Source organism: Lissotriton helveticus, chromosome 11 (genome assembly GCF_964261635.1).
Source record: "Lissotriton helveticus chromosome 11, aLisHel1.1, whole genome shotgun sequence".
NCBI lineage: Eukaryota > Metazoa > Chordata > Amphibia > Caudata > Salamandridae > Lissotriton > Lissotriton helveticus.
In genome coordinates, this window is record NC_136072.1 from 602,071,641 (window position 1) to 602,099,546 (window position 27,906).

The window sequence follows — 27,906 nt, forward strand, 5'->3', positions numbered from 1 at the left end:
AGCCGGCAGCAGAGAGATTGGCCGATAGTTCACAGGGGCCTTAGGGTCCAGACCAGGCTTCTTGAGCAGCGGGATGACCATCGCCTGCTTCCAGGCCTGCGGGACCTCTCCCTGACTCAGCGAGAGATTCATTAGCGGGTTGACTAATGGGTTAATCACCTCCGCCAATTTCGCCAGAATTTTAGCGGGGCAGGGATCCAAAGGAGAACCCGATTTCAAATTGCCCATCAGTGCTAAAGAAGCGGGCGCCAATAACGGTGGAAATACGCCCAGTGTCACGCCTGGCGAAGCCTGAGGTGCACGATTGGCCTCAGAATCAGTCCGCTCCGTGAGTGTAGTGGCCGGAAAAGAGTCCTGGATGAGTTGGATCTTGTTAGTAAAAAAAACAGCAAGATCTGCTGCCCACGAGTCAGAGGGCCTCTCTTCAGCGATATTAGTCCGTGGGGATGTAAACTCCCTGACAATAGAGAAGATCTCCCTACAGGAATTGGAGGCAGCTTCGATCCTCCCTGCCAGGTAGATTTTTTTACCCATGCGTATATCCTGATGATACTCTTTGACCATGCTCTTATAGATCATCTTAGCCTCCACCTCATATTTTGCCCGCCACGCTCTTTCAGCCACCTTGCACTGCTGCCGCTTAGCCGACAGTGCAACGGTGAACCAGGGGGCGGAAACTCGTTTAGGAGTGAGTCGGGGAACTAATTCCGGAGCAAGGTCGTTGAGTCTATCGGACAGCCAATCCTGCAAGGAATCCAAATCCCCAGCCAGATCACCCGAGAGAGGACAGGGATGATCCAAAGCCGCCTGAGCCAACAACTCCGGGGTCACTCGATGATAGGCCCTATGTGTTCGACCATGCTGCTGAACGGCAGCAGCCGCCAATTTAGCTGTACCTTTGATGGAAAATTTAACCAGCAGATGGTCAGACCATAGTACCGGGATAGTCTCTAGCTCCTCTAAAAGGGAAGTCGAGAACACCTGGTCCAGAGTGTGCCCCTTAACATGTGTCGGCCCCTGCACGTAGGGAGACAGTCCCAATGGTATCATAGCCTCACAGAGTTTAATTACGGCCGCGTCCAAAGGATCATCCATCCGGAAGTTAAAATCTCCAGCCACTATGCAGTGCTCTGCTTTCAAGGCCAGTCTAAGTAAGACGGCATCAAGATCTTCAAAAAACATTCCAGGTGGCCCAGGCGGTCTATAGACCAATAGTCCCTTCACAGATTGATATGGGGTCAGAACGATGGAGAACGCGAGGGCCTCCGATAAATGTATGTGGTGTAGCCCACGTGGCTGCTCTACAAATGTCTTCCAAAGGAATGTTACCTAGGAATGCCATGGAGGCCCCCAACTTGCGTGTGGAGTGCGCCCTGGGGGGGACCGTTAAAGTGCGTTTAGCCTTCTGATAACAAATCTGAATACATTTAACGATCCACCTGGCTATTCCATCTTTGGAAATAGGGTTGCCTTTGTGCGGTGCTGAGAAGGCAACGAAAAGCTGCTGTGTCTTTCTAAAGTGTTGTGTTCTGTCAATGTAGTACATTAATGCCCTTTTAACATCCAGCGTGTGGAGCATTCTTTCCGCTACTGTTTCTGGGTTTGGAAAGAATGCAGGCAGTTCAATCGTCTGATTGACATGAAACTGTGACACCACCTTTGGAAGGAACTTGGGGTTAGTGCGGAGCACTACCCTGTTCGAATGGACTTGAATAAATGGCTCTTGTATTGTGAGCGCTTGTAGCTCACTAACACGTCTTAGAGACGTGATAGCAATGAGGAAAGCCACTTTCCACGTCAAGAACTGAACCTCACACGAATGTAGAGGCTCAAAAGGTGGGCCCATCAACCTAGTGAGGACCACGTTGAGATTCCATACTGGAGCGGGTGGGGTCCTGGGAGGAATGACCCGCTTCAGCCCTTCTAGAAAAGCTTTAATGGCAGGCACCCTGAAAAAAGAGAGATGCTGCCTGTTTTGAAGATAAGCCGCTATGGCGGATAAGTGTATCCTAATGGAAGCGTACGCTAGATTGCATTTGTAAAGATGCAACAAATAGCAGATGATGTTAGGAATGGATGCATCTAGCGGGTGTATGTTATGTGCTGTACAATAAATGACAAACTGCTTCCATTTTGCTGCATAGCAAGCTCTTGTAGTGGGCTTCCGCGCCTCCCTGATGATGTCCATGCATTCTGGAGGCAGGTTAAGGTAGCCAAACTCTAAGACCTCAGGAGCCAGATCGCCAGATTGAGCTGTTACGGATCTGGATGCTGAATGTCGCCATGGTTCTGCGTCAAGAGCCTGGATGTGAGATGCAGCCTTTGATGCGGTACCACGGAAAGTTCTAGAAACGTGGTGTACCATGGTTGGCGTGCCCATGTTGGAGCAACCAGGATGAGAGTCATCGAGTGTTGCTTTAGCTTTCTTGCCACCAGCGGAATGAGAGGCGCTGGGGGAAAAGCGTTCGCAAATTTGCCTGACCAGTTCATCCATATCGCATTCCCTTGCGATTCCGGGTGAGGGAACCTGGCTGCAAAGCTTTGGCATTTTGCGTTTTCCCTTGTGGCAAACAGGTCTATCTCTGGATGACCCCACTGCTGGAAGTACGGGTGGAGTACTGATGGATGTATCTCCCACTCGTGCATTTGATGGCTGTACCTGCTGAGCAGATCCGCCATCTGATTGTCCTTGCCCGGGAGGTGTTCCGCCATGAGGAAAATGTTCCTCTGAATGGCCCACTTCCACATGCTCTGAGCCAGATGAGACAGCTGTGGAGAGTGCGTACCCCCCTGCTTCTGGATATAGTACATGGCAGTCATGTTGTCCGTCCGGATCAACACGACTTTGTTGCACAGATGTACCTTGAAGGACTTGAGTGCCATGAAGATTGCCATCAGCTCTAGATAGTTGATGTGCATCTTCTTTTGCTGTGCCGTCCATAGTCCCTGCACCGTGTAGTGGAGCACATGAGCTCCCCATCCCTGGAGAGAAGCGTCCGTCGTCATGATGATCTGCGGCACAGGCTCTTGGAACGGTCGGCCCTTGCAAAGGTTGTGTGGATTCCACCAATGCAGAGAGCTGTATGCCCGACCGGTCACCAACACTAGGTCTTTCAATTGTCCTTGAGCCTGTGTCCACTGATGCGCCAAGCATTCTTGGAGCGGACGCATATGCAACCTTGCGTGCGGGACTATGAAGATGCAGGAGGCCATCATGCCTATCAACTGCATAAACACTCTCGCTGGGAGTGAGTGTTGCGGTCTGAACCTTTGGATGAGCGACTGGATGTTGTCGATCCTCACCTGGTTCGGCTGAGCCGTAGCAGTCAGAGTATTTATTGTCGCGCCCAGATACTGCCGCACATGGGCTGGCTGAAGGTGCGACTTTGGATAGTTCAGTGAGAACCCCAGACTTTGAAGGAGGTGAATAGTGTGGGACATGTCTGCGGCGCACTGCCGTTCCGACTTTGCTTGAATGAGCCAGTCGTCTAGGTAAGGGTAGACATGCATGTTCTGTCTCCTGAGGTGCGCCGCCACGGTCGCCAGACACTTTGTGAACACTCTGGGGGCAGTGGTCACTCCGAAGGGTAGGACCTTGAACTGGTAATGCCTGTTCTGTATGGTGAACCTGAGGTATTTCCTGTGGGATGGGTGGAGTGGTATGTGAAAATAAGCATCCTTGAGGTCCAAGGTTGCGAGGAAGTCTCCCTGGTTTAACAATGGAAGAACCTGCTGCAGTGTTAACATATGAAAATGTTCTGAGAGGATGTACAGGTTGAGGGGGCGTAGGTCTAGAATGGGTCTGAGTGAACCGTCCTTTTTCGGGATTAAGAAGTACAGGGAATAAACCCCTGTGCCTTCTTCCTCCACCGGCACGAGCTCTATTGCGCCTTTTTGCAGCATTACAAGAACCTCTTGCTGCAATAAGTGCAAGTGCTCTGCTGACATAGGTCGTTGTCTTGGGGGTATGTTGGGTGGAGTGGACGTTAACTCCAAACAGTAACCGTACTGGATAAGTTTCCTTACCCACCTGTCTGTGGTGATGGACGTCCAGACTGGCAGGAACTGCTGGAGTCTCCCCCTGACAGGTGTTGGATGGTCGGGGGGCAGTGACAGTGAGTCACTGTTTGTTGGCAGCAGAGGAACGGGAACTATTGTTGCCTCTGCCTCTGCCCTTGGCGCTGTTGCCTCTGTAACCACCTCTATTCTGTTTTGGGTACGAGGCCTGGGCGCCTCCTCTGCCGAAATGTGACTGCTGTGCCAAGTGTCCTCTGGTAGCACCCCGCGCACTTGAGCGACGAAAAGTGTTTCCCCTGAATTGCTGAGACTGAAGTTCCCCCATGGACTTAGCCGTCTCAGTATCTTTTTTGATCTTCTCGAGGGTGGTGTCAACCTCAGGCCCAAACAGTCTGTCCGGATTGACGGGCTGGTTGAGGATAGTCGTCTGTATTTCTGGCTTGAACCCTGAGATGCGGAGCCATGCCTGACGCCTCAACATAACACTTGTGTTGACTGCTCTCGCCGCTGTATCTGCCACGTCTAGCGCACATTTAATTGCAGCGTTAGATATGAGCTTGCCCTCTTGTATCAGCAACTCAGCTCCTTCTTTAAACTCGTCTGGAAGGTGTTGTAAGAGCTGCTCTAAGGTGTCATAGTGCGCCCTAGCATACCTGGCTAATAGGGCTTGTGTGTTAGATATGCGCCATATGTTGGCTGCCTGCGCAGCCACCCTTTTGCCCCCTGCCTCCAGCACTTTTGACTCTTTGTCCGGGGGAGGAGCTTCACCCGTTGTCTGCGAATTCGCCCTTTTGCGGGCATTTGAGACCACCAAAGAGTCTAGAGGCAACTGGCCTCGTATATAAGTAGGGTCCCCAGGTGCCGGCCTGTACTTTTTTCAATTCGTGGGTTCACTACCCTCGCTCTGGTGGGTTCCTTGAAAATGTCTGTGGCATGCTTGAGAACCCCCTTAAGCATTGGAAGTGTTTTCACAGTTTTTTCTGATGCAGAGAAAGTATCAAACAAAAAGTCAACTTCCACAGGGTCGGCATGCATCTCCACCTTATGGTTTGTAGCCGCCCTTTCAATTAAAGCATTAAACGCCGCAGAGTCTTCAGTTGGAGAAGTTTTCACCCCATACATCTGTGGGTCACCGACCCCCTGCTGGTCACCCTGATCACCAGAGTTCACCCATGAGTCCTGCTGCGCATCAGGGTCAGTATTATCTGGGAAGTTATACCCCTGATCTTGTTCATCCCCATCTCCATGTGAGCAAGTGGGTGAAGGGGTAGGACTCCGCCTAGGCCGTTGTGGAATGGGTTCAACAAGTTCCGGCGTGTCTGGTGTAGGCTTTTTCTTCTTTAGAGGTATTACATATGATTCCACAGGCTGGGCTGTAATTTTCCTCTTGTAGAGCGTTAATCTACCCGTGTCGGCATCGATAAAATGCTCTCCTTGTTCGTAGATAAAGGTGGTCGACCAAAGCCTCCGCTAAGCTGAGTCTGCCTCAATGGCTCCGAGTCCTCGGGCACCGTACGAGGTGCAAAAGCCTTCGGCGCCACTTTTGGTGGTAGCGTATAGAGGATCGGCAAGGAAGGCGTCTTCAGTGGAACACTGGTCCTCGGTACCGAAGGTGTGGTTGGCTCCAACCCCTTGTCTCTCAACCGTTTCAGGGAGTCCGAGACTTGCTTGGTAAAAGAAGCGGACGGCTTCGTCGATCCGACCGACGACCTCTGTCCACCCGCAGGGGAAGAGCCGAGCGTCGATGATATTGCCTTGGGTGGCGGAGGCGCGGACGCACCTTCGACAGCTGCTCTCTGCTTCACCGTCCCGGCCTTAGTCTTCGACGTCGCAGACTATGGAGCATCAGATTTATCCGACTGCGTCGAGGCTCCAGACTTTGGCTCGGTGCCCTTCGATGACTTCGCTTCGACTGTCCGTTTGCCTGTCGGTGCGGCAGGCTTGGTTGAAGGTGTCCCGACAGTCTTCTTCGACTTCGACTCGACCACCTTAGTCGACACTGGCTCGACGACCTTCTTCGAGCCGGCCTCCTTGGCCCCTTTCGGTGGCCTAGCCTGTTCGACAGCCTTCTGCGGCTTCGAGGGCTCCGAAGACGACGGTTTCGATGTAGACCCCGACGTCTTCGATGTCGATGGTTTGTCGGCCATCTTTGTTGTTTTCGATTCCGATGGTTTCGGTTTCGATTTGTATAGTGGAGGCTCCGCTAGTATGTCTGTAGCCGGGCCAGGAGGCGGGGCCGAGGACTGAGGAGTAGGGTCGTGGGTAAGGCCGTGTGGCGATCCCGTGACCTGAGCCTTAGTAATTGTACGTACGGGGCATAGCTCTTCCTCCGAGCTATCTTCCACGGCCCCATAAACTTCCTCGTCGTCCCCTACCTCCTCGACGTATTCTTCTAGGTCCAGGTCCTCAACGGGTTCTCCGTAGTCGGCCTCGACCTCCGCCGATGTAGGTGAGATCTGCAGTCGAAGCTCTTGCTCGTCTGCTTCAGGGTCGCCAAAGATGTCCGCCGTTGCCGATCGCTGGGCCTCGAGGCGCGCCACGCGCCTAATCTTGAGCGTCTTTTTCGACCTGAATCTCGAGCAGGCCATACAGTTGGCCTCGTTGTGGTCCGTCGACAGGCACTTGTTGCATACAGGATGCACGTCGATGTGTGGGTACTTCGATCCACACACGGGGCAGTACTTGAACGGGCTCCGTTCCATCGTAGCGTCGTCCGGGTCTTGCTGCATCGACAGGGCCTCGATGACCGAAGAGTCACCCGACTCCTCAGATATCCGACTCGAAGAGTTGGAGTACACACGAGACCGAACGCGAACAATACCGACGAAGTAAAGAAGGCCTTTTGGCCTTAAAGAAATTGTTTTATCGATTCCGAACAGGAGACGTCGAAATCACATCCGAACACAATGGCGGAAAAAAACAATCTGGGGATGGAGTCGATGCCCATGCGCACTGTAGTCCAGGGGAGGAGCCACCTATCTCGTGATACTTCGAAGACTCTTCCAGGACAACAATGTGCAATCATCCGGACCCAACACTAGGCGGCGATCTAAGCAATAGATATGAATATAGCAGCCCACATGCCTCGAACTGTTTACCTCCTTGCTTCTGAATGTAGTACATGGCTGTCATGTTGTCCGTCCGGATCAACACGACTTTGTTGCACAGATGTACCTTGAATGCCTTCATTGCCATGAAGATTGCCATCAGCTCTAGGAGGTTGATGTGCATCTTCTTTTGCTGCGTTGTCCATAGTCCCTGCACTGTGTAGTGGAGTACATGAGCTCTCCAACCCTGGAGAGAAGCGTCCGTCATTAGGATGATCTGTGGAACAGGCTCCTGGAACGGTCGGCCCTTGCAAAGGTTGTGTGGATTCCACCAATGCAGAGAGTTGTATGCACGACCGGTCACCAACACTAGGTCTTTTAGCTGTCCGTGAGCCTGATTCCACTGACGTGCCAAGCACTCTTGAAGCAGACGCATATGTAGTCTCGCGTGCGGGACTATGAAGATGCAGGAGGCCATCATGTCTATCAACTGCATGAACACTCGTGCTGGAAGCGAGTGTTGCAGTCTGAATTTCTGTATCAGCAATTGAATGCTGTTGATCCGCACAGAAGTTGGCTGCGCAGTGGCCGCCAGAGTATCTATCGTCGCGCCCAGATACTGCCGCACATTAGCTAGCTGAAGGTGTGACTTTGGATAATTCAGTGAGAATCCCAGATCGTGAAGAAGGTGAATGGTGTGGGACATGTCGGCAGCGCACTGCTGGGCCGACTTTGCTTGCACAAGCCAGTCGTCCAGATAAGGGTAGACGTGAACGTTTTGTCTCCTGAGGTGCGCAGCCACTGTTGCCAGGCACTTCATGAACACCCTGGGCGCTGTGGTTACTCCGAAAGGGAGGACTTTGAATTGGTAATGCTGATTCTGAATGGTAAATCTGAGGTATTTTCTGTGTGACCGATGTAGTGGAATGTGAAAATATGCATCTTTTAGATCTAATGTTGCGAGGAAATCCCCCTGATTGAGCAACGGAAGAACCTGCTGCAGTGTGAGCATATGAAAGTGTTCTGAGAGAATGTACTGGTTTAGGGGCCTGAGGTCCAGTATGGGTCGGAGGGACCCATCTTTCTTTGGGATCAAGAAGTACAGGGAGTACACTTTCGAGCCTCTTTGTTCCACTGGTACGAGCTCGCTTGCCCCTTTTTGCAGCATGACGAGCACCTCTTGCTGCAATAAGTGCAAATGCTCTGTGGACATAGGACGGTGTTTTTAGGGAATGTTGGGGGGAGTGGATGTTAACTCCAGACAATAACCGTACTGGATAAGCTTTCTGACCCACCTGTCTGTGGTGATGGATTCCCAGACTGGCAGGAACTGTTGGAGTCTCCCCCAGACAGGTGTTGTATGTTCGGGGGGCAGTGACAAGGCGTCACTGTTTGTTGGCGGCGGAGGATCGGGAGTTGTTGTGTCCATGACCTCTGCCCTTGGCGCTGTTTCCGCGATAGCCACTGTAGGAAGGTAGATCCCTGACTATGGTTGCCTCCAACTTTTTGCCTGGTGTTTTGCTGGTTTTCTGACTTAGTTGACCTGGGGCCCTGCTATTCAGGACCCCAGGCCTACTGCTCTCTGTAAAATGGATTCCATGTACCTTAGGTACATATCTCATTGGATACTGAGTCACCTTATCAGTCCCTGTACAGTGTACCTTAGGTACCCAGGGCATAGGTGTACCCAGGGCCTACCAGGGGCTGCAGCATGTATTATGCCACCCCTGGCTGGCCATCCAAATCTGACACAACTGGCTGCACGACAGCTGGGGCAAGGTGGTGTAATCACCCTTTGCTTTAGATATAGTATACCTATATCTAACCCTAAATGGGCACACAGATATCCTATCAGTCACTCCTATGGCAGGCCTTGACAATCCTGAAGGCAGAGTGCTTGGAATCGTGTGAGATAGTACTCTGGCATGAGCTCAGCCTGTCTGCGGCTTTCGGGATCCATCCCTTAGCCGTTTCCATGATATCGCATACCATATACTCTTAAGTGCATTATAATCCTCGCGGTTATATGCCAACTCTGGTATCGCTTTATCAAAACATGTCGAGTAAGGTGTCATACGCATTGGAATACTAACCCTCGCCAATTCTGGCGACGGGGTTAGCATTCCACCCTTCTAGAGGGACACGACATGTATGTAACCTGTAACCCCGGTTAAAATCAGACAGAGCCTTAGCTCCACAAAATGGATGCTGCCACCGAGACACAAGTCTGCCCTCCTGCTGCTGGGAGTCCTCCCAGCCCAAGAGGCAAGGACAAAGGGTTTCCTGCCAGGGGCGGTGCCAGCACCGTCCCAGACAGGATTTTGTGTATTCTAGGTAGGCAGGGCTTTAGAGGAAGGTGACTGCAAGTGGCACCCCGGTGCTCACTGTGCATAGGCCGGCTGGAACCAGTTCCAGGGGCACTCCAGCCCCTGACCTGGGGAAAGCCCGCCAAAGGAGAGGGGTGTAACCACCCCCCTCCTAGTCCCACCCATAGGGCAGGACTTAGTTGCGTGCCAGCCCCTCTTTGCAGGATAAAGGTAGGAACTGGCCCCCTTCCAAATCAGATCATCTTTGAATCCTGAAACTACTTTCTGCAAGAAGGAACTCAAGACTCTTCTCAAGATTTCTCCCTTGTGACTAAGGAGTAGTCACCCTGCAGCAGCAGGCACCAACCAAGTATCGCGGTTTGTTGCCAGTCTCTCCTTCGGATCAAGACTGCTCCAGCACGACGAGAACCGGCTTCCCTGGCACCTCTGACCTCAACCTACATCATCAGCCCAGCTGTGATCCGTGGGTGTGACGAGACCTCGAGGGACCGGCCATCTTCAGAACTGCACGACGCTTGTCCAGCACGACTCCCGAGTGACCCTCGACTGAGTGCTTTGGGGTAAGAGAAGCCCCGACCCTGAGCAGCTCCAGCACCGAAGTTCAGCCCCCCTGCATCCACGAGATCTGCGTGGGGCCCTTCTGCTTTTTGCTGCTCACCGCGTTGTCCAGGTCGCTTGCCCGTTGGCTAGTGGCCCTCTCACGACGCTCCACAACGACAACTACTGCTGGTCTGGTTGCTCCAGACTAGCCCTTGCTCCCCTCCAAAAGAGGAGCACCCTGGACCCTCCTGGTCCACTCAAGACGCCATTTTAGGTCCACCGCGTGGGCCTTGCATTTGCCAAGACTTGTTGCCCAATCCTGGGTCCAGCGACGTCGACAGCAAGTACCTTCGTGGGACAGCTCGCACCTCCATCCTGGTCGCCGACAACGCCTCCTGGTCCGAGAGACTGCAGAGCCCAGCAGCGCCCACTCACCTGGCTGAGGTGACTTTGTCCGGTGCCATCCTGGTGCCCACTCAAATCACTGGCTAGTGATTCAGAACTTGGTCCCCTCTGCTTACAGGTTTCTTCTTCCCTGATCCAGGCTTGGATCACTCCGAACTTTCTTCACTGGCCGCCTGCCAGCAACTCTTTCTTCAGGCTCCTGGATCTTCAACGAGGGTTTCCGATGCAACTTCAACCCTATGCAGCCGCAGCCCCTGGGCTAGGTAACCTGAGTACTCCGGTGCTCCAGCATAGTCCAACACCCTAAGTGTTCGGATCCACTCCCGTTTTTGATCCACCTAGTCGGGTTCGCCCGAGAACAGTATCTTTGCAACTGCTAGCCTCCATAGACTTTTTCCCGCCTTATGCGTAAGAGTTCCCACTCTGCACACGACGTCCACAGGTCTCCTGCATCTAATCCCAGTGTTTAGAATTGTAGGCCTAGCGATTCCTGAGTCTAGAAAAGTATTACTTACCTGCTAGCAAGTTCGCATTCCACTTACTGTGTATATGGTTTTTCGTGCCCCTAGGGCATTTGTGTAAATTGTGCGACTTAAAGTATTTTCTTAAGAGTTTTGTATTGTGCTTAGCTCCCTGACTCATAAAGAGTTCAGGGTAGACTTGTTATAAATAAATACCTGTTTATTTTCATAACAACTTGTGTGGTGTCCTTTCACTTGGTGTTCAAGGGGTAATGTGATGGTAAAACAGCTGGCTTAACACGCCCTCTAGAGTCTTAGCCTTAGACTGCTCGTATCCATGCTACTAGGATAGCTGGTCTATAAGGTTGACTTACAACCAATCATCAATAAGGGTTGTTTGGACTGATACATAGTGATCACTAGAATAGTGAGCACTGCATATCAGGCCAACTTCTCACATTGGTGAGCAGCGGTTGGGATTTGAGCTTGCTGTTGTTTTACCACACATATCCTAAGAATATCTTGTGAAAGATCACATAAGTACTAAGGTACATATAACTTAGCTTAGAATACTCTGAGTTCTACTGAACAAGCTGTTGTAGCTCCTAGGGCCTAGCACACCCTAAACTACAACTCTAGCAAGGGATCAGTAGGCAAACATATAGTGTAGGTAAGTGCACCACTTACACCTCACTAGAAAAGCATGTCTACCCAAGGAGAGTCTACTGAGACCCCCCTTGTGGTTATTGACCCTCCACAGGTCAAATCAAGATATGCAGCTCTCAGTTTCCAGGAGATGAGACAAGTGTGTACCTCCAGGAAACTGAAACAGGGGTCTAACCCCACCATTCCCTTTCTGATAGGTCTCTTAGAGACTTATGATGCGAGAAAGATTTCTCAGCTAGATGGGAATATGCCAGCCTTAGAGGGTACCTCTGGGGATCCAGACCTCCCCAACACTGCAAATGCAGTTGAGGAGGAGGATCAAGAGGAACTCTCTGGGGATGAGGTAGACAAAGGTCTTGAGGTAGTCAGAAGGCTAACTAGGGCCAACTTAGACTTACTTGGGCTAGGATCTGGGGGACCCCCAGTACTGACCCGAAGTGGGCCTAACCTTGGAGTTAGGAGAGATAGATCTCTTTCTAGGGACTCCAATAGATCTCTGCACTCTAATGCCTCTTCTCAGAGGAGAAGGAACTCTCCCCAAAGGAGATTGACTTCCCCTCAGAGAATGGAGCATGAAGCAAGAATGAGACAGGCTGCTCTGAGGATTGAAAGGGAAGAACTTGCCCTGGCCAAAGAAAAGCTTGCCTTTGCTAGAGAGCAGCAGATGAGTGGGATAGTTCCCACTGGTGGCAGCAATCTCCCAAGAGAAAAAGAGAAGGGTTTAGATACTAAACACCTGACAAAAATAGTGCCCCCCTTTAAGCAAGGGGATGACATCCAGAAATGGATGGCTGCTTTGGAGAGGGCCTGCACTGTGCAGTGCATTCCCCAGAGTCAGTGGGCAGCTATACTGTGGCTCTCCTTTGATGGCAAAGGTAGAGATAAGCTCCTCACTACTAGAGTTGAGGATGCTAACAATTACCAGGTCCTGAAAAATGCACTGGTTGATGGGTTTGGCTTAACCACTGAGCAGTACAGGTTGCTGTTCAGAGACACCCAGAAAACTCAGTCTCAGGACTGGTCTGACTTTGTTGATTGTGCCACTAAGGCTTTGGAAGGCTGGCTACTGGGTAGCAAGGTTACTGACTTCACAGGATTATATAATCTTATTATGAGAGAGCAAGTCTTAAATAATTGTCAGAACCAGTTATTACACCAGCACCTGGTAGACTCTGATCTGACCTCTCCACAAGAATTGGGTAAGAGGGCAGACAAATGGGTCAGAACCAGGATTAGGCCCAAGAACCAAGGTGGTGACCAGAAAAGGGAATCAACCAAGCCTCAAGAGAAGGGTGGGAATAAATCTACAGATCAAACCACATCAGGGCCCCAAAAATCCTCTGAGGGGGGTGGGTCCCAGAATCCTTCTAATAACCAGAAGAAACCTTATTGTTATCCCTGTAAACAGGTGGGTCATTTGAAAACTGACAGCAGTTGCCCAAAGAATAACAATAAGGAGAACATACCCCCAAGTAACATTCCCAAACCTCCTGTTACTACTAGTAGTAATCCCCCAGGTGGTGGGAGTGCCCCCAAGAATTTGGGTGCATTTACTTTGGGAGTTCCTGGGGACTCTGGCCTAACCAGGTCCCCAAACTTAGATACTCTTGTCTGTGAGACTGGCATGGGGTTTGCCAACTTCACAACTTGTCCCAACACTTTGAGCAAGTACAGACAGGAGCCCCTCATCAATGGTATAAAAGTTGAGGCCTATAGAGATACAGGGGCTAGCATCACCATGGTGACTGAGAGTCTAGTCCCCTCAAGGCAACCTTTACCTGGTGCCACATACCAGGTGACCAATATTGATGGAGTACAGAGAGATCATCCCATGGCAGTGGTCAATCTCAGCTGGGGAGGTGTCACTGGCCACAAGAGAGTGGCAGTGTCACCAAACTGGCCTGTAGATTGCCTACTGGGGAATGATTTAGAGCTCTCAGCCTGGGCTGAAGTAGAGCAAGAAACCCATTCTAAAATGGTAAACACCCATGGTAAGGTTAGTGGGGCAGTGATAGCCACAGCCCCAGTCACAGATATCCTCCCTGAACAGGTCAGGAGGGCTGTGCCAGTCACAGCCCAATCTCAGACAGCTTCCTTCCCAGAAAAGGTTAGCAGGGCTGTGATGGTCACAGCCCATACCCAAACTGAGCCCCCTCCTGAAAAAGTTGGGAGAGTTGTGATGGCCACAGCTCAAACTCAGACAGATAATAGTGTTGTGAAGCCTGAAACTATGGATCACTCCACTCAGACAGAGCATTGAGGAGGAAGAGAAATCTCCCTCCCACCAGACTTTAGGAAAGGATCAGCCTCCTCAGGGAACTGATCTGACCCCTTGTGAAGAAACTGCCACAGAGGTAGTCAGGCCTAGCCTGGCAGAACCCCTGATGTCAGTGGACCCTTCCAAGGTGGGACCCAGTCTGGAGCAGGTAACCTGCCCCTCTCTACCCTGCCTCAGTCAGCCCAGGGCTGTAGAGGTCAGGGAGGCCAGTGTTGGACCCCAAAGGGGCCCCTGTCCAAAAGAATTCCCCAATCAGCAGATTAAGGGCACTGAAGCTAGTAGTCCTAGCCAAGTGAAAATAAAACAAACTCCTGAGGGATCCCCCTTAAAATTAGTTAGGGACCTCCCACAGATGGACACTGTTGGGCACAGCCAAACTTGGGACCTGAGGGCCCCAGACCGGACCTGTCCCTCCAGTAAGCCAGAGGGACCCAGCCTCCAGCTTTAGGTAGCCAGAGGTTGACCCTGAGAGCTCATAGCAACTCAGTCCTGGAAAGAAAGGCACACATGGTAGATGGTGATTGGAGGAAGTTGAGCCCTACATTAGTGGAGTCTCACTTCAGTACTCCATCCCAGCTCCAGTCTTTTACTTTGCCAAAACACACCACAGGTAGAGATTCCCTATGGTGGAGACCCTCAGATACCCTTAGGGTGAGGGATTGCTTAGTGGACCATGAGATAGGGGGTAACCATGCCAGTGCTGGTACTTCCTTATATGGCCACTTAGGCAATATAGGCTTACCTGGTCAAGGATAGCCTTATCTCCTTTCGTTTGGGGGGGGGGGGGTTATGTAGGAAGGTAGATCCCTGACTATGGTTGCCCCCAACTTTTTGCCTGGTGTTTTGCTGGTTTTCTGACTTAGTTGACCTGGGGCCCTGCTATTCAGGACCCCAGGCCTACTGCTCTCTCTGTAAAATGGATTCCATGTACCTTAGGTACATATCTCATTGGATACTGAGTCACCTTATCAGTCCCTGTACAGTGTACCTTAGGTACCCAGGGCATAGGTGTACCCAGGGCCTACCAGGGGCTGCAGCATGTATTATGCCACCCCTGGCTGGCCATCCAAATCTGACACAACTGGCTGCACGACAGCTGGGGCAAGGTGGTGTAATCACCCTTTGCTTTAGATATAGTATACCTATATCTAACCCTAAATGGGCACACAGATCTCCTATCAGTCACTCCTATGGCAGGCCTTGACAATCCTGAAGGCAGAGTGCTTGGAATCGTGTGAGATAGTGCTCTGGCATGAGCTGAGCCTGTCTGCGGCTTTCGGGATCCATCCCGTAGCCGTTTCCATGATATCGCATACCATATACTCTTAAGTGCATTATAATCCTCGCGGTTATATGCCAACTCTGGTATCGCTTTATCAAAACATGTCGAGTAAGGTGTCATACGAATTGGAATACTAACCCCTCGCCAATTCTGGCGACGGGGTTAGCATTCCACCCTTCTAGAGGGACACGACATGTATGTAACCTGTAACCCCGGTTAAAATCAGACAGAGCCTTAGCTCCACAAAATGGATGCTGCCACCGAGACACAAGTCTGCCCTCCTGCTGCTGGGAGTCCTCCCAGCCCAGGAGGCAAGGACAAAGGGTTTCCTGCCAGGGGCGGTGCCAGCACCGTCCCAGACAGGATTTTGTGTATTCTAGGTAGGCAGGGCTTTAGAGGAAGGTGACTGCAAGTGGCACCCCGGTGCTCACTGTGCATAGGCCGGCTGGAACCAGTTCCAGGGGCACTCCAGCCCCTGACCTGGGGAAAGCCCGCCAAAGGAGAGGGGTGTAACCACCCCCCTCCTAGTCCCACCCATAGGGCAGGACTTAGTCGCGTGCCAGCCCCTTTTTGCAGGATAAAGGTAGGAACTGGCCCCCTTCCAAATCAGATCATCTTTGAATCCTGAAACTACTTTCTGCAAGAAGGAACTCAAGACTCTTCTCAAGATTTCTCCCTTGTGACTAAGGAGTAGTCACCCTGCAGCAGCAGGCACCAACCAAGTATCGCGGTTTGTTGCCAGTCTCTCCTTCGGATCAAGACTGCTCCAGCACGACGAGAACCGGCTTCCCTGGCACCTCTGAGCTCAACCTACATCATCAGCCCAGCTGTGATCCGTGGGTGTGACGAGACCTCGAGGGACCGGCCATCTTCAGAACTGCACGACGCTTGTCCAGCACGACTCCCGAGTGACCCTCGACTGAGTGCTTTGGGGTAAGAGAAGCCCCGACCCTGAGCAGCTCCAGCACCGAAGTTCAGCCCCCCTGCATCCACGAGATCTGTGTGGGGCCCTTCTGCTTTTTGCTGCTCACCGCGTTGTCCAGGTCGCTTGCCCGTTGGCTAGTGGCCCTCTCACGACGCTCCACAACGACAACTACTGCTGGTCTGGTTGCTCCAGACTAGCCCTTGCTCCCCTCCAAAAGAGGAGCACCCTGGACCCTCCTGGTCCACTCAAGACGCCATTTTAGGTCCACCGCGTGGGCCTTGCATTTGCCAAGACTTGTTGCCCAATCCTGGGTCCAGCGACGTCGACAGCAAGTACCTTCGTGGGACAGCTCGCACCTCCATCCTGGTCGCCGACAACGCCTCCTGGTCCGAGAGACTGCAGAGCCCAGCAGCGCCCACTCACCTGGCTGAGGTGACTTTGTCCGGTGCCATCCTGGTGCCCACTCAAATCACTGGCTAGTGATTCAGAACTTGGTCCCCTCTGCTTACAGGTTTCTTCTTCCCTGATCCAGGCTTGGATCACTCCGAACTTTCTTCACTGGCCGCCTGCCAGCAACTCTTTCTTCAGGCTCCTGGATCTTCAACGAGGGTTTCCGATGCAACTTCAACCCTATGCAGCCGCAGCCCCTGGGCTAGGTAACCTGAGTACTCCGGTGCTCCAGCATAGTCCAACACCCTAAGTGTTCGGATCCACTCCCGTTTTTGATCCACCTAGTCGGGTTCGCCCGAGAACAGTAACTTTGCAACTGCTAGCCTCCATAGACTTTTTCCCGCCTTATGCGTAAGAGTTCCCACTCTGCACACGACGTCCACAGGTCTCCTGCATCTAATCCCAGTGTTTAGAATTGTAGGCCTAGCGATTCCTGAGTATAGAAAAGTATTACTTACCTGCTAGCAAGTTCGCATTCTACTTACTGTGTATATGGTTTTTCGTGCCCCTAGGGCATTTGTGTAAATTGTGCGACTTAAAGTATTTTCTTAAGAGTTTTGTATTGTGCTTAGCTCCCTGACTCATAAAGAGTTCAGGGTAGACTTGTTATAAATAAATACCTGTTTATTTTCATAACAACTTGTGTGGTGTCCTTTCACTTGGTGTTCAAGGGGTAATGTGATGGTAAAACAGCTGGCTTAACACGCCCTCTAGAGTCTTAGCCTTAGACTGCTCGTATCCATGCTACTAGGATAGCTGGTCTATAAGGTTGACTTACAACCAATCATCAATAAGGGTTGTTTGGACTGATACATAGTGATCACTAGAATAGTGAGCACTGCATATCAGGCCAACTTCTCACAGCCACCTCTACTCTATTTGTTGTATGAGGTTTGCGCACCACCTTTAGTGTACTGTGTTTGCTGGGACAGCTGGCCTCTGGAAACACCTCTATTGCTTGAGCGACGAAAAGTACTACCCCTGAACTGCTGGGACTGGAGAGCCCCCATAGACTTTGCAGTCTCGGTGTCTTTTTTGATTTTTTCCAGGGTGGTGTCCACCTCAGGCCCAAATAAGTGATCAGGGTTTATAGGCTGATTTAGGATGGTGGTTTGTATCTCCGGCTTGAACCCGGAGATTCTGAGCCAGGCCTGACGCCACAACATTACACTTGTGTTAATGGCCCTGGCCGCGATGTCCGCTGCGTCCAGTGCACACTCAATAGAAGCATTTGAGATGAGCTTCCCTTCTTGAATGAGCATCTCCGCTGCCTCCTTATATTCATCTGGTAAGTGTTGTAACAGGGTTTCAAGTGTATCATAATGTGCCCTGTCATATCTGGCCAAGAGTGCCTACGTGTTAGAAATGCGCCAGATATTGGCCGCTTGAGCCGCCACCCTCTTCCCCGATTCTTCTAGCACCTTAGATTCCTTGTCAGGGGAAGGAGCATCACCAGTAGTTTGTGAATTTGCCCTCTTCCGGGCATTAGAGACAACTAGAGAGTCCAACGGCACTGGCCTTTGATGTAGGTAGGGTCGCCAGGTGCCGGCTTGTACTTTTTTTCAATTCTGGGGTTTATAACCCTGGCACGTGTGGGTTCTTTAAAAATGTCTGCAGCATGTTTTAAGACACCCTTCAGCATTGGCAGAGTCTTTACGGTCTTTTCAGAGGTGGAAAATGTGTAAAACAGGAAATCCACTTCAATAGGGTCAGCATGGAGCTGGACGTCATGATTCTTGGCTGCCCTCTCAATAAGTGCATTAAATGCCACAGAATCCTCAGTAGGTGAGGTTTTGACAGTATACACGAGTGTCCGGGGCAGTTTGTGGATCCCCTGTGTCCGCAGCATCTGCCCATGTGTCATGCTGATCTTCAGGATCAGTATCGGCAGGGTAGTTGTATTCATCATAGTCACCTTCTCCAGCCTCCACATCCGAATAATTGGGCGAGATCGAAGCAGTGTCCTGAGCACGTGGATTAATCAGTTCCACAAGAACTGGGGAATCTGTTGAATCGTTTTTCTTCTTCAAAGGAATTGTGTAGGACTCCATAGGCTGTGCTGGCGTGATTTTCCGCTTGTAAATGGAAAGTTTACCGGTGTCGGCGTCGAAATTGTTCCGACTGCTCCTCAAGTAGGGGTTGTCGATGCTTTGTGCCTACAACTGCAGGGGTAGGCTTCGGCCCCGTGGACACCTTCATGGACGCCTCGACGACCTTCCTGGACGCGAACGCCTTCGGCGCCACTTTCGGAGGCAGCGTGAACTGAATCGGCGCCGTCTACTTTTGCGGTTTGGCGGCAGGCTTCGGCGTGGAAGTATCCTGCGGATCGACCGCGGAAGCCTTGTCCTTAATGCGCTGCAACGAGGCCGACACCTGCTTCGTGAAGGATGCGGACGGTTTCGCCGACTCAACAGGTGCTCTCGAGATACTACCATGTGCGGACTCGAGGGTCGTAGTACTTTTGGCCTTGTCCGGCCGACGTGCAGGATCGACAGCTTTTGTAGCTCCGAGTCCCTTGTCTGTGTCGACGGCCTTCGGCGCCGACGGCTTCGGGCCGGCGGCCTTGACAAGCGCTTTCGGTGCCCCAGTCTTCGGCTCGACGCCCTTGAGTGACTTCACCGGTTCGACAATCTTCTTTGGCTTCGTATGCACCGACAGGTCTGAAGACGTGGAGCCGACCAAGGCGACAGGCGCTTTCTGTTTCGACGGCGCCTCTATCACTTTCGGTTTTGTCGAGACCGAAGCTTTCTCTTTCGGTTTCGATTTGACCAATGGCAGCTCCGTAGAAGTGTCCGTAGCCGGGCCCGGATGCGAGACCGTGGATCTAGGTGCAAGATCTTGGGTAAGGCCATGTGGCGATCCCTCGACCTGAGCCTTAGCTATTGTCCGAACGGGGCATAGCTCTTCGCTTGAGCTATCTTCCGTGGCCCCATAGGCCTCATTGTCGTCTCCTACCTCGTCGACGACGTCTTCTGTATCGAGCATTTCGACGTCTGCGTCGTAGCTGGAGTCGATCTCTGCCGCTGGATTTGAAATCGGCTCTCGAACTTCCTGCACGTCTGCCTCTCCTCCCTCGCTATCGAAAATGTTCACCGGGTCAGGTGCCGTCTGCTGGGCCTCCTGGCGCGCCGAAGTCGAATCGTCTTCTTGGAGCGAAAACGAGAACAAGCCATACAGTTGGCTTTATCGTGATCCGGCGACAGGCACTTGTTGCACACCGGGTGGACATCGATGTGGGGATACTTCGAGTTGCACACGGGGCACCTTTTGAACGGGCTCCGTTCCATGATGCGCCGTCGAATAAGGCTTGTTGCGTCGACTGGGCCTCGAGCACCGAAGAGCCACGCGACTCCTCAAGATGTCCGACTCGGGAACTGAGCCGGAACAGAGCTGGGCACCGAACGCAAGACAATACCGACGATATAGGAAAGGCCCGTGGGCCGAAAAGAAAGTTTCTATCGAATCCGAACTTGAGTGATCAAATATGCATCCGAACCCAATGGCGGAAAAAAACAATCTGGGGATGGAGTCGATGCCTATGCGCACTGTAGTCCAGGGGAGGAGCCACCTATCTCGTGATACTTCGAAGACTCTTCCAGGACAACAATGTGCAATCATCCGGACCCAACACTAGGCGGCGATCTATGCTATAGATATGAATTCAGCAGCCCACATGCCTCGAACAATAAGTACCCAGAAATACCAGGATGGGGCGCAATTTGTTTTGTGCAATTATTCAGAAAATATAGATATCAGTTCCTCCTCGGATAGCCTAAATAAGGATTATGTTACTTACCCTATTAGCATCTGTTTGACGCATGGAGTACTGTAGATGTGGTAGATTTGCAGATGTTTGTTATGGGCATATATTTCCAAGAAAAAACATAGTGGCACTGTATACAGGTAGGGTCATTTTGGTGCTGAGATAACAGGCCAGAATGCAATTAACAATCCTCCTGGATACACTTGGCTTAGATATTGGGCAAACTTAATGATGCTGCACAAAGGCAACAATGAGCTGCTGTGTTTTACCGAAGGACATGTTTCAGTCTATATAATAAATGAGAACACAGTTGATGTCAACTGTGTGAAGTCCTCTCTCTGTTACGGAGTGAGACTATAGTAAGATGCCAGGGAGCTCAATTATGTGGTTAAGCTGGAATGAAGGACCGGGGGGGTAAGGGGGGGAGGGGGATTGAGGGAGGCGGACTAAAGGTTGCTTCTAAAAGCAACCATGTTGTTCTGGACCTGGACAAAAGTTTCCTATAATGTGCAGCTCACTAATGAGTCTAAAGGATGCTATGACTATTAAAGCAACCTTCCAGGAAAGAAACTGCTAGGGGCAGTGGTTCAAAGGAGGCCCCATGAGCTTTTGCGGCTGAGAGGAATCGGAGCTGATGATCACTGGGATGGGCTGGTGAGCCAGAAGGCTTGTCGCATTTATCCGCTTTTTTTCTGAGTGGGTCTGCATGCACCGAGGACGTCAAGAGTCTCAGAAACAAGAGGTACATTTTGTTGTGGACCCAATGAATGCCTCTCTGCTGCAAAATGGTCCTCTTGTGTTCCAGAAGGCTGACCAGGAGTTGCAGTGGGTATCATCATGCTCTGGGGAGAGACAAACAAGTTACTTACCTTCTGTAACCCCCTTATCTGGTAGAGACTATCTAGCGGAGGGTTCCTTACCTTAGAATTATTCCAAGGCGTTAGAATGGATCCAGATTTTTTTTCGTGAGCAGTACCCCAGCGCGATGGTAGGGGGCCTCGTTGTCCATGCCAGAAGTGATGTGCCCATACGCACTGCCCACTTGGTTAGCACAATGCATTTCATCATACAAACACCTTTCTTTGAAGAAAAATAAGTTGCAAAAGTCCAAGTACAACACTACATGGCAGGTGATAAGCACATACTTTATGCAAACAGCGTTTGTAAAATTAAGGGAACAAGTAGTAAACAAGATTTCTACTGTGGGCTATAACTAAACAATTGAAGACAGTAATATGCTTATAGTTCGATGACAAATGCTCAAAAGTAAAATGTTCTGAGATTCATCAACACTCACCAGAGAAGAACTTTATTGTTTTACTGCAGACTACGATGCACTAATTGTCATGACTTCTGCAATATTTACAAATACTATACTGAGAAGAAAACATTTCTAAGGAAAATGGTAAGCACAACAGAGCAGTGTGTGCCAGAGGAAGCTTGTTTCCGGTCCAGGGAAGGCATGGCTTGGCAGTTCAGGCTGGACTGTTCCCATGAGGCACAGGGTCAGACTGATTTGCATATGGCCATGTCTGAACTGGGGTGGTAGAGTGGGCTAAAGAACGGTGATGGATCAAACCCAGATCTTTTGACTGGGTGTGAGTGTTTGATTGGTTCAGATGCTCCGTCCATCACCACCCCCTTTTGTACCGCTTTTGGCCGCCATAATATGCTCAGACGTGAGTCCCTAGCTCACTTTGCCACTAGATTCAAGCAAGCCGGGCTGAAGACGGCTGTAATGCCAGAAACCGGTCCTCGGAAGCTTGTTTCCGGTCCAGGGAAGGCATGGCTTGGCAGTTCGGGCTGGACTGTTCCCATGAGGCACAGGGTCAGACTGATTTGCATATGGCCATGTCTGAACTGGGGTGGCAGAGTGGGCTAAAGAACGGTGATGGATCAAACCCAGATCTTTTGACTGGGTGTGAGTGTTTGATTGGTTCAGATGCTCCATCCATCACCACCCCCTTTTGTACCACAGGGTAACATTAAAAGCACTACCAGGACAATAGAGTAGGAGTAATGTGCACTGATAAGTCCTTGTATTGTTTTAGGGACTGCTTTTTGCTGGGATAGGGGAATGAGAGAGTAAACCGCTCACATCTGGTTGCAGAAGAAAAAACTGTGGATTCTAAATCGTTACAGAACAGGAAAATAGACGATTCAGCAGCAAGTGTTTTTCTGAATAAGTGGTGCAAGTCTGCATGAAATCTCTCCGCATTTAGACTTTTTGTAAGCACACTCGTAAAAAGACCGTAGAAAAAAAGTTGGGAGGGGGAAATAAAATAATCATAGCATTACAACTTTACCTTGCTTGGCACCTATTTATATTTGGGAATTTCTCTAGCCATGGTGAAGCATATCCAAACTCCATCTCACTGTCGTACCAGTACTTTAGGCACTCGCTGTGTCGGTTTCTGTTCATCTCTTCTTCAGTCAAGCATTTGTTGCCAGGCTCCATTGCTTGTAGTAAACGGTTCTGAAATAATTGAAGAAATACTGATACTGTGAGATCAAGAGGAAAGGATCCTTTTCCCTCTTGGTATACACATTGTAAAAGATGGCCCTCCCAAACAATTATTGTCTGGTATGTAAGTAATATTGAGACGTGGAGAAAAGAACTAAGGGCAAATTTCCAATTAAAGAAAAAAAATAATTTGAAGGTATTTTAGTAGAGAAAACAAATCAATCTGGAGAGGTTTTCAATAAAATTGAAATTATTATCCATATTGTTATGCAAATAAAATGCATGTACAAATGCAGCTAAAGTATATCAATGAATAGGAATTACTTGTAGTTAAACCCCAGATTTCTTGTGCCTTGACTGCAGACTCTTCATTAGGGAAGTTCCTGTAGAGGCAGAGTTTGCATGAGTAATTGTTCTGAAGGGGGTGTATTTAAAAATATAAAATAAAATAGTGAAAGGAAAAATACTTTATAAAAGCATTTAATGTTTTAATTTTAAACTTTAATTTATGGTTCTTGAATGACCATAATTCAGCAGAAAACTACTCAAACCTTTATGGCAAGATGGAGTGCAGTTTTGCTTGAAGCACAATATCTGAGCAGTAATAAAGGGAAGGGAAATAGAATGCAAAAATACTATTTCGGCAGGATACAAAACCTTAAAAAGAGGAGCAGCCTCTTTGTGTTCAAGAAAATTCAGTGAGGAGAAACTGACCACATCCTTCCCCCAACATTTCAAAAGCCCACATGTAAAAGTAGTTTTCTGTAAATGCGAAGACTGATACAGGGTGCCAAACCTATGATACAAAAGAAACCGAAGTATACTGAGAGTTGTTTATAGTTGTAACCAGAATTTCCTCTGAGGAACACTGGCTCACCTTTGTAAATTAGAGTGATAACCAAGTATAAATCTGTAGCACATGAGCTTAACGGAGAAAGCTAGCTTTTTATGTAGTGTACCAAAATGAGGCACACTATGTAGAAAGTCCAGACCACCCTTATTTACTTACAGGGCCGCTCGTGACTGGTGGCTGAGAGGGTGCTTTCTGGCCGTATCTCCTATCTGACCAGCGGTATCTTTGGTGAACGGCTGAACTTCTTTGTACGTCCCGCCGATCTTGGGGCTGGACTCTGTGGTGTTACCTGCAACGGGACTGCGAGGACCAGACTGCCGTGCGGCCGGTGATCCGCTGCAGCTGGCCCTCTTCCCGCCTCCATCTATTCTACTCATACATAAGCATGCTCATTGTCGCGCACGCGGGACACGCGCCGAGTGAAGCCCGGGCCAAGGGCGGGCCCGTTCGTGACCGGGCGATACTGGACTGGGCCCCCCCTCTAACCTGTGGTTTCTTATTGAACTTTTGCTTGGGGAGTAAGTGCCTTTGCTCGGTCATTTGGTTTCACAAAGGTTACAGAAATGTCCACACGAGAGAGAAAGAACAAGAAGGCAGAGGGTTCATTGCTATTGGGCACTTTAGACAACTTTATCATTAGAACAAACTCTGCTATAGATCAGGGAATTATACTGATGGAAAGGAGAGTGTCGCAGGACTTGGCTCAGGCCAAAAGGTCCTCTATGGGTCACTAGCTAACGCTAGAACACCAGAACCCCTCAATAGAACTAACAACACCGATATTGAGGTGTTATTGCATAGTCCCCCCAGCTTGCAGGGTTCTTTTTGCTCCCTGCCAGCCCCAAACCCCCAACTGTCGGCTGACATAAACATAGACAATGAAGCAGTAAAGGAGGTAATTGAGGTAGTAGGGGACAGCCCCTCAAAGGCTGGAAACACCAGACAACTCCGGGGAAGAAAGGAAGGGGCGATCCCAAAAAAGGAACAGCCAGCGCCCGTTGCGGTAGGTGGTAAAAAATTAAAACCCTCTAAGGGCCCGGGAAATAATCTTAAAATGACTGCCGCCCCCTTAGAGACTGAACCTAACACGCAATACCCCCTAGCTCAAGGTGCTCACCCTGCCCAGAGACAGGTAGAAACTCCAGGGATTAGCGCAGAAATTAATACAGCCAACACCCGGGGCACTTTAGGACCAGTAGGACTCGATGAGGACTCCTTTCTAAATATCTTAGGGTCCGTGCTTAAATTTCTATTGGCACCTCTGGAGACAAGACTTTTGGGGGTCGAAAAACAGCTTGTTAAGCTAGAGTCAGAGGTAAAGGGCATCAAGGCATGCGGGAAATCCAAAAATAACATAACGAGTACATACAAAGTTGCAGATCCTTCAGATGTACAACCCACTCAATTACAAACTCAAAGGGCGGTGCAAGTCACTCCTAGTCTTGCGAACTCACGTGTTACGAGTGGTCCACCTGTGTCACAACCCACACCTAATCCGATGGGTAAAGACCCAATGCCATCTGTGATACCAGTGAAAGGTGCCGAAGGGGAATATACTGCTGTAAAGACTAGGCGGGCTCGCCCTGTATATCTTCCCCCTCAATCGAGCCCGTACGTGGTAGTCTTAACGGGTGTACCAGAACTAAAAAATTCAAGCCTCGAGTCCTTTGCGTGTTTAAAAAATAAAGTTGCGCATTGGCTCAATTTAAACAGACCTTTACCCCCCCCACATGACATGCGAGATTATGATGATGCGCAGGCTACCCTGGGTGGGATATACTTCTAAAACAGTAACAGGGGACTGCATTTTGGTCAACTTTAGAGACCCCCGTACGGTGGAGTACATTTGTTCCTGGAATCAGCATAATCACAACCTCAACCAAGGACAGATGATAGAAGTTAGACCCTTATCCTTCTTTTTTCCTCCCCCCATTTATCCGGATGCCCCAGCAGTATGGTCATCCATGGGTAGTGGAAGGGTGGGAGGCTATAGTCTGGGCTATCAAACTTCTGAGAACTTCCTACCCTTACATAATAGGTTTACCCCGCTAGATATGGTTGACTGACTGAATGAATCTCCAACCATAACCCAGCGTGTAGAGGGGGTGAGGGATATGGAGAAAAACCCTCCTCCCCAGAAGCAAAATAATTACAACTTTGATGACCACCTGGCTAGATTAAATTCAAAACTTATTAGCATAGAGGTCATACCGGATGTATTCCCACCTAAACCCCAAATACCTCAACCTACACTTCTCATAGAGAAAGTAGGGGCTTACAAGGTACCTTTGTGTCCCCCGGCCCCAGAGGCTGATGAGAGGGGGCAGCTCTTAACATTTCTCTCATGGAATATTGCGGGTCTTTCAAACAAGTTAAATGACCCCACATTTATGAGTTTTGGTTACGGATTTTTCTGTAATTTGTCTTCAGGAGACTTGGGAGAGGGAGGCTGTGCATATAAACGGATATAGCTCTTTTCATATCCCCGCCGAGCCATCAGAAAGGGGGAGAAACAAGGGGGGCTTATGTTATATTTCTAACACATCTAAAGTTAGGGTTAAAAATATTGCTGTGGACTCAAAGTTTTTTCAGATGCTGGAGCTTAATTTGGATGGGTTTGAGACTTTTAATGTTATACATTTTTATAATAATATACCTAAGTGCGAAATGTCCAGTGTCTTTGAGGGCCTCCTACAAGCTATGTTGAATTCAAACAGGGGTTGTCCAACTGGTAATCGTATATTATGGCTGGGGGACTTCAACTGTTTGCTGTGCCCAAATATAAATACCGACATATGTGGTTTGGTGAATGTTAAAGGTGAACCTTGTACCCATTTTATTCACACACCTTTAGGGAACTTTGTAAATAACTTGATGTCTGAATTGGATCTAGGATATGGGAATGAAATGTGTGTACCTCAGGTCAGTTTCAAACACACATATAATGGTAGGGGATGCAATTCCCTAATCGATTATGTCCTGGCTTCGAACAGCTTTGCATACAACTTGATTGATTTTAAAACGGGTGTAATAGCAATCAGTGACCATTACCCAATTAGCTTTTCCCTTCTGCTATGAAATTTAAAAATAATCGCCATGGAGTGGTAAATAATTTGTATGCCCACAAAGTAAATTTAGCAAAAAGAAACGGCTATACAATTAAATGGAACAAAATTAAACCTGCCCACTTCCTCCAAAAATTAATAGAAAGCAGACAGGAAGATTTCACGACCTGTCTCACCGAATCCAGTGAGCCGGATGCCATTATATTGGCTTTTACAAAAATCTGTGAGGAGATTAATAACTCTCTGGTAGGGCAAGAACGAAAAAAACAAAAAGATAAAACTGAGGGATGGTTTGATTCAATATGCAGTAAAGCCCACTCCGCCCTTAAAAAAAGCCCTAATTGAGTACCTAAATGTACTATAGAAATCAGAAATGCCAGAAGCACATATTATGCAGCGGTAAAAAAAAGAAAAAAAGGACATAAAGCAGGAGGCCTGGGAAACCTTACAAGAAGCCTCCCAGAAAAAAGATACTATAAGTTTCTGGAAGGCGGTTAATGCCCCTTATTTCACCATTGGCAAAACAGACTGTATTGAAATAGCAATAGACGAAGCCATCTGGGTCAAACATTTCACTGGTCTTTATGAGAAGGATACCCTGTTGGAGGGCCCGGATGTCGCTATAGTTGGCGATATAACAAATAACTCATCAAGAACATTTCCTCTGAACATTAACTTCGAACTTCGGAGATAGAAGGGGCACTAGCAGTGAGCTCAGGGGGGTAAAGCCCCTGGACCTGATGGTGTCCCAGTGGACATTTATAAATCAAAAGCCAGATTATGGGCCCCTCTCCTGACTCAGGTACTAAACGGCTTTAATAAGATAGGTTTTATAACAACCTGGCAGGAAGCGATAGTGATCCCCATTTTTAAAAAAGGGGATCGCCAGGACCACAAATGTTACAGGCTGATTTCTTTATTGGACTCTTTGATGAAAGTGACCGGGAGGGTCATCTTAAACAGCCTTCAGCAGTGGGCAGCAGATTCGGGGGTGCTCTCTAAATACCAATACAGGTTTAAAGAAGAAGGTCTGGGTACAGTAGAGCAAGGTTTAAACCTAGCTATCATTATTGGTAAATATATGGTCGCAAAAGAGGACAAGTTATTCATGACTTTCGTGGACCTAAGCTCCGCCTTCGACTGCGTTAGTCACGAAATGTTGAGGGGTACTTTACTTGATCTAGGAATCGCTCCCTGCCTTTATAAATTTTATCAAGGAATTGTACCAGGGGGCAGGCGCTAAGGTCCGCTTTGGTATTAAAGGAGAGTGTACAGCCAATTTTCCAATTAAAAAAGGAGTTTGCCAGGGATGCATACTAGCACCGTTTTTATTTAACTTATATATTAATAGTGTGTCATCCCA

General features: G+C 49.5%; 1 protein-coding gene across 2 annotated transcripts in view; it reads right to left on the reverse strand.

The window, feature by feature from the left end:
- The window catches only part of XRN1 (5'-3' exoribonuclease 1), a 1,049,234-nt gene that overhangs the window by 808,182 nt on the left and 213,146 nt on the right, over window positions 1–27,906 (reverse strand). For both annotated transcript variants that reach the window (XM_078666417.1, XM_078666416.1), the window contains exon 16: window positions 22,468–22,637. In XM_078666417.1, coding sequence (XP_078522543.1) covers window positions 22,468–22,637 — 170 coding nt within the window. The remainder of the gene's footprint in view (window positions 1–22,467; window positions 22,638–27,906) is intronic.